The sequence below is a fragment of the Littorina saxatilis genome, linkage group LG16 (assembly GCF_037325665.1).
Source record: "Littorina saxatilis isolate snail1 linkage group LG16, US_GU_Lsax_2.0, whole genome shotgun sequence".
Classification (NCBI taxonomy): domain Eukaryota; kingdom Metazoa; phylum Mollusca; class Gastropoda; order Littorinimorpha; family Littorinidae; genus Littorina; species Littorina saxatilis.
The window spans coordinates 2,072,184-2,079,683 of record NC_090260.1 but is presented as its reverse complement, the minus strand read 5'-3'; the positions used below and the strand labels follow the sequence as shown (position 1 = coordinate 2,079,683).

General features: G+C 44.8%; 1 protein-coding gene across 1 annotated transcript in view; it reads left to right on the top strand.

Annotated features, from left to right (window-relative positions):
• LOC138950209 (dynein axonemal heavy chain 6-like) overlaps positions 1 to 7,500 on the top strand; it is a 165,561-nt gene that overhangs the window by 110,776 nt on the left and 47,285 nt on the right. Inside the window, exons 59-66 of the mRNA XM_070321958.1 lie at positions 285 to 376; positions 1,408 to 1,618; positions 2,856 to 3,041; positions 4,159 to 4,331; positions 4,800 to 4,980; positions 6,191 to 6,370; positions 6,687 to 6,793; positions 7,414 to 7,500. The exon at positions 7,414 to 7,500 is cut by the window's right edge and continues 43 nt beyond it. Coding sequence (XP_070178059.1) covers positions 285 to 376; positions 1,408 to 1,618; positions 2,856 to 3,041; positions 4,159 to 4,331; positions 4,800 to 4,980; positions 6,191 to 6,370; positions 6,687 to 6,793; positions 7,414 to 7,500 — 1,217 coding nt within the window. The remainder of the gene's footprint in view (positions 1 to 284; positions 377 to 1,407; positions 1,619 to 2,855; positions 3,042 to 4,158; positions 4,332 to 4,799; positions 4,981 to 6,190; positions 6,371 to 6,686; positions 6,794 to 7,413) is intronic.

The window sequence follows — 7,500 nt, the reverse complement described above, 5'->3', positions numbered from 1 at the left end:
TTAGCCTTGCACAACACATATCAGTGGCTGTAATGCTAGCCGTCACAGATATGTGGGTAGAGTCTCTTGATTTAGCCCTACACGACACATACCAGTGGCTGTAATGCTAGCGGTCACAGATATGTGGGTAGAGTCTCTTGATTTAGCCCTACACGACACATACCAGTGGCTGTAATGCTAGCGGTCACAGATATGTGGGTAGAGTCTCTTGATTTAGCCCTACACGACACATACCAGTGGCTGTAATGCTAGCCGTCTCAGAGAGTGTGTTCCTTGTGTTTCAGCAATTCAACGGCATGATCGGCAACGTGGTGGGCGACGTGTTTGTTGCCGCTGCCTGTGTGGCGTACTACGGTGCCTTCACCAGCGTCTACAGGTAGGCAACAACACTTTCTCGTCTTCGTCTTCTTCCTCTGTATTCATGGGCTGAAACTCCCCGGTACATTTGTTTTCTTTCACACAGGTGGGTCTCCACGTGTATTACAGTTTTTACCCCGCCATTCAGGCAGCCATATGCCCATTTTGGTTGATGCATGCTTGGTATGTTCGTGTTCTATAACCCGCCAAACTCTGACTTGTATTACAGGATCTTTTCTGTGTGCACTTGGTTTAGTGTGTGTGCACTTGGTTTAGTGTGTGTGCACTTGGTTTAGTGTGTGTGCACTTGGTTTAGTGTGTGTGCACTTGGTTTAGTGTGTGTGCACTTGGTTTAGTGTGTGTGTACTTGGTTTAGTGTGTGTGCACTTGGTTTAGTGTGTGTGTACTTGGTTTAGTGTGTGTGCACTTGGTTTAGTGTGTGTGTTCAAAGTGGCAGCTAGAGTATAAACACATCTTGTGATCAGTGAAGCATCTTCACTCATCACTTGGTTTAGTGTGTGTGTTCAAAGTGGCAGGGTATAAACACATCTTGTCATCAGTGATTGAGCATCTTTACTCATCATTCACTGCTGGATGCTCCTGCTACTATCTTGAAATAGCATTCAGTGTCATGTGATCAAGAACATTCCTTCAAGTTCTTTAAAATACATTTAGAAATAGTATTGTTTAATGATACAGGTATATTTAAAGTAGAAACATTAGGGAAAAAAAAGAGGCATAAAAGAAAGGGTTGAAGCGCTGCCTGCATGCAATTGAGATCGTTCCTTCACCAGGAAAAGACCTGTATTTATGCCTCAACTTAACATTACACACAAGACCTGTATTTATACCTCAACTTAACATTTAACAGACATGACCTGTATTAAACCTCAACTTAACATTACAGACAGGACCTATTACCTCAACTTAACACTACACACAAGACCTGTATTTATACCTCAACTTAACATTACAGACAAGACCTGTATTTATACCTCAACTTCACATTACAGACAAGACCTGTATTTATGGCTCAACTTCACATTACAGACAGGAACTGGTATCCAGCTGGACTGAGCAGTGTTTGATCAAGAAGATTCCCTGCACTGCGGGGTTGACCTTGGAGAACGTCCTTGCCGACCCCTTTGAGATCCGCCAGTGGAACACGGACGGTTTGCCGCGCGACCAGGTGTCCACAGAGAACGCTGTGCTGGTCACCCGTGCGCGTCGCTGGCCCCTCATGATTGACCCTCAGGAACAGGTGAACGGCCAGTGTTTGGCTGAGAGAGAGATGGAAAGGGGGGAGGGGGGGAGACAGAGAAACAGTGTTCACATTTGCAGGCACCTAAGTATTGCTTGCATGCACACACACACACACACACACACACACACACACACACACACACACACACACACACACACACACACACACACACACACACTAACACTAACACTAACACACACACACACACACACACACACATGTGCACACACACACACACTAACACACACACACACACACACACACACTAACACACACACACACACACACACACATGTGCACACACACACACACACACTAACACACACACACACACACACACACACACACACACACACACACACACACACACACACTAACAAATTGAAAGAAAGATGAACAATTACACATTAACATGCTTCCCTTGAAACTTCGAGGTCTTCATCGGGGATTGACGCCCGACAAAAGCTAATTGAAGTCCGACGGAGCGAAGCGATGGAGACCGAGAAGTTTCAAATGGAAGCATGTTAATGTTATTGTAATTCAATCTGACGACGATCTCTTTCCTGCTTTCATGCGGTTGTAAACAGACAGAATTGGTTCTGTTCTGTTCACACACTACTTTCAGTCCACCTACCTGCAAGGGTCAAGTCCCAAAAAATATGTCTCTGTATTCCTATCGTATCACTCTGCTCCTGTTTTGTTTTCTTTCACACACATTTTCCCTTCTTTTTTGACGGGTTTCTGGACACCAAACTCTAAAACAAATTCTTTTCATCACAAAAGCGATCTTTGGAATTGACTGACGTAGTCCGGAAGAATTCATGCATCAACTTACGTCACGTATTCGACGTCATCACTTCGCATACCTTTTGGTCTCGGTATTTCGTTGGCCTTCATATTTCCTACTTGTAAAATGACCCTCAAAGCTAACCGAGACTAGTTGAGGCTGTATCAATGCGCCTCGCCAGCAGGTGTTAATGGATTTTTTAGCGAGTGGTTATCGACAATTAATGACCGGTAATTTTTAATGAGTTGGGGCATTCTGACCAATCACAGGATCTGTTTCATTAAAACGCAAACTTGATTGAATTACAACATGTTTTAGTTTACTTTTAGATGTTTAATTTATTTCAAAATCAAGCGATGTGAAAAAAACATCATAACAGTCAGTTTTTTGTATTGCCCAAATTATTATTGTGAGTGTCGCATCATCCAGTGAACGTTTGTCTTACAGGCCAATCGCTGGATCCGTAACCGTGAGGTGAAGAACGGGCTGAAGGTCGTCAAGTTGTCGGACGGACATTTCTTGCGCACGCTGGAGAATTGTATCCGCATCGGCATGCCTGTCCTGATGGAGGATGTCGGCGAGTTCCTCGACCCCGCCCTCGAGCCGATCCTGCTCAAACAGACCTTCATGTCGGTCAGTGGCTCTGACACACAATCCATCGTTCACAAACAGTGCAACCCTCTCTATAAACACATTGACCCCCGCCCAACTGTTGATATAAGTGTCAGTCATTAACACTATCAGAGATTCAACTGTTGATATAAGTGTCAGTCATTAACACTATCAGAGATTCAACTCGATTAGCTGATGTCTAACTCAGCCTGACGGCTTCGTCAGACAATCAACGTAATCTCGTGTGGAAGAAAACGTCTGTCACACGACCAAGTCTGAATAGCAGGTAATGTTGACCCACCAAAGTAATTGATGATACATACAATGAGTAGTGTTTGTCCGCACTGTTGGCGTCTAAACAAAACACTGACCACAGAGTTGTTTATATGTGAGAAGCTAGCGGTGGAAAGCTGAACCCACTTTCAGGCCTTGATGACCTCTACACATGGTAACAGTGCGGTTGACCTTCATCAAATGTCAAGGTCACAATGGGGTCGACTTGACGTCAACAATGGAAACTGGCCATTGTTTTATGTTTAAAGCTGTCACTGGTGGCTGTGTGTGTGACAGGGCGGTTTTATGTATAAAGCTGTCACTGGTGGCTGTGTGTATGACAGGGTGGTTTTATGATTATAAAGCTGTCACTGGTGGCTGTGTGTGTGACAGGGCGGTTTTATGTATAAAGCTGTCACTGGTGGCTGTGTGTATGACAGGGTGGTTTTATGATTATAAAGCTGTCACTGGTGGCTGTGTGTGTGACAGGGTGGTTTTATGTATAAAGCTGTCACTGGTGGCTGTGTGTATGACAGGGTGGTTTTATGATTATAAAGCTGGTGGCTGTGTGTGTGACAGGGTGGTTTTATGTTTAAAGCTGTCACTGGTGGCTGTGTGTGTGACAGGGTGGTTTTATGTTTAAAGCTGTCACTGGTGGCTGTGTGTGTGACAGGGTGGTTTTATGTTTAAAGCTGTCACTGGTGGCTGTGTGTGTGACAGGGTGGTTTTATGATTATAAAGCTGTCACTGGTGGCTGTGTGTGTGACAGGGTGGTTTTATGATTATAAAGCTGTCACTGGTGGCTGTGTGTGTGACAGGGTGGTTTTATGTTTAAAGCTGTCACTGGTGGCTGTGTGTGTGACAGGGTGGGCGCCTGTTGATCCGACTGGGTGACAGTGACATCGACTACGACCGCAACTTCCGTTTCTACATGACAACCAAGATGTCGAACCCACACTACCTGCCCGAGGTGTGCATCAAGGTCACCATCATCAACTTCACCGTCACCAAGTCCGGTCTGGAGGACCAGCTGCTCAGGTAACTGTTATCATTGTCACCATCATCAACTTCACCGTCACCAAGTCCGGTCTGGAGGACCAGCTGCTCAGGTAACTGTTATCATTGTCACCATCATCAACTTCACCGTCACCAAGTCCGGTCTGGAGGACCAGCTGCTCAGGTAACCTGACTGTTATCATTCTTATCATCATCAACATCATTATCATCATCATCATCATCATCATCATCATCATTATAGCGACGTGGTGCGACTGGAGCGACCCGACCTTGAGGAGCAGCGCAACCAGCTGATCGTCATCAGCATCATCAGCATCATCACCATCATCGTCATCATCATCATCATCATCATCATCATCATCATCATCATCATCATCACCATCATCATCATCATCATCATCATCATCATCATCATCATCATCATCATCATCACCATCATCATCATCATCATCATCATCCCCATGTTAACCAGTGTGACTGTGTGTATAGCGACGTGGTGCGACTGGAGCGACCCGACCTGGAGGAGCAGCGCAACCAGCTGATTGTGCGGATCAACGCGGACAAGAACCAGCTCAAGACCATTGAGGACAGGATTCTTAAGCTGCTCTTTGAGTCCGAGGGCAACATCCTCGACAACGAGGAGCTGGTTAACACCCTTAACGAGTCCAAGGTGGGTCAGCATCCCTAATGAGGACTGGTGATTGTATTAGCATTAAATTCACACCTGCTATTACCTGTGCGACAAAAATTTAATTACACCCGGTTTTACCTATGTCACCGCATTAACTTTACACCTGGTTATGCCAGCATTAAATTTACATCAATTTTTACCTGTGCGACAAGATCAAATTTACACCTGGTTTTACCTATGTCACCGCATTAAATACACACCTGGTTATACCTGTGGCAGCATTGAATGCACATCCGTTTTTGACTCACATGCGAAGCAAAAGTGAGCCTATGTACTCACCCGAGTCGTCCGTCCGTCCGTCCGTCCGAACGTCCGTCCGTCCGTCCGGAAAACTTTAACGTTGGATATTTCTTGGACACTATTCAGTCTATCAGTACCAAATTTGGCAAGATGGTGTATGATGACAAGGCCCCAAAAAACATACATAGCATCTTGACCTTGCTTCAAGGTCAAGGTCGCAGGGGCCATAAATGTTGCCTAAAAAACAGCTATTTTTCACATTTTTCCCATTTTCTCTGAAGTTTTTGAGATTCAATACCTCACCTATATATGATATATAGGGCAAAGTAAGCCCCATCTTTTGATACCAGTTTGGTTTACCTTGCTTCAAGGTCAAGGTCACAGGAGCTCTTCAAAGTTGGATTGTATACATATTTTGAAGTGACCTTGACCCTGAACTATGGAAGATAACTGTTTCAAACTTAACAATTATGTGGGGCACATGTTATGCTTTCATCATGAGACACATTTGGTCACATATGATCAAGGTCAAGGTCACTTCGACCCTTATGAAATGTGACCAAAATAAGGTAGTGAACCACTAAAAGTGACCATATCTCATGGTAGAAAGAGCCAATAAGCACCATTGTACTTCCTATGTCTTGAATTAACAGCTTTGTGTTGCATGACCTTGGATGACCTTGACCTTGGGTCAAGGTCACATGTATTTTGGTAGGAAAAATGTGTAAAGCATGTGAGTCGTATGGGCTTTGCCCTTCTTGTTACTTGTGTAAAAGCATTGAATTCACACCTGCTTTTACCTGCGCCAGCTTTAAATTCATACCTGTTTTTACCTGTGTACCAGCATTTTATTCACACCTGCTTTTGCCTGTGTGACAATATTAAATTCACACCTGATTTTATCTGTGTACCAGCATTTAATTCACACCTGTTTTTACCTGTGTGCCAGGTGACGTCTAGTGTGATCACTCAGCGACTGACGGAGGCGGAGCAGACGGAGGAGAAGATCTCGCTTGCCAGAGAAAAATACCGGTCAGTGGCCGAGCGCGGCTCAGTGATGTACTTCGTGGTGGCCAGCATGGGGGAGGTTGACCCCATGTACCAGTTCTCTCTCAAGTACTTCAAGCAGGTAAGTCATATGTGTGTGTTTGTGTGTGGGTGGGTGGGTGGGTGTGTGTGTGTGTGTCTGGGTGATGGGTGTGTGTGTGTGTGTGTGTGTCTGTGTGTGTACCTGTGTGTATGGTTGTGTGTATACCTGTGTGTATACCTGTGTGTGTACCTGTGTGTATAGCTGTGTGTATACCTGTGTGTATACCAGTGTGTGTACCTGTGTGTATAGCTGTGTGTATACCTGTGTGTGTACCTGTGTGTATACCTGTGTGTTTAGCTGTGTGTATACCTGTGTGTATACCTGTGTGTATACCTGTGTGTGTACCTGTGTGCAGCTGTTCAACAACACCATAGAGATGAGCGAGAAGAACCCAGACCTTCAGAAGCGGCTGCAGATCTGTCTGGACGAGACCACCATGTGCATCTACAAGAACGTGGCCAGGTAACTACCTACCTCTGCTACCTGTCTCCTTAACCTCCAAGATGGAATCCCCCTTTCGTAACCTCAAAAGTCACAATATATCGGATCTGAAGGGAAAAGAAAGATGGGAGTCTAAAGTCTGAAAATTGGGAAGATTTAAATCCTGGGGTCTTGAAAATGGTTCCACTTATTGTGGAAAGGCCAGAAGACTTCATCGTACACACTTTGATCACAGTAGTAAGCAAACACACAGATTTGTAATGGGCAGGTTGGACGTGTCGATGCATTTTTCCGTTTTAATGTATTCATTTTAATGGCCAATAAAGTTTGGTTGTTGTTATTGTTATTGTTATTGTATCTGATTTGTGTGATATATGATATATATCATATCTGATTATAGAAAAAGCCGTCAGAGGCAGAAAGAACATTTCTCCTGTTTCAGAGGTCTGTTTGAAGACAAGCTGGTGTTCAGCTTCATGCTGTGCGGAGAGATCACGAAGACCTGTGTGTGTATACCTGTGTGTCTGTGCTGTGTTACAGGGGTCTCTTCGAGAAAGACAAGCTGGTGTTCAGCTTCATGCTGTGCGGAGAGATCACGAAGACCTGTGTGTGTATACCTGTGTGTCTGTGCTGTGTTACAGGGGTCTCTTCGAGAAAGACAAGCTGGTGTTCAGCTTCATGCTGTGCGGAGAGATCATGAAGACGGCCAATCAGATCAGCGGTCCTGA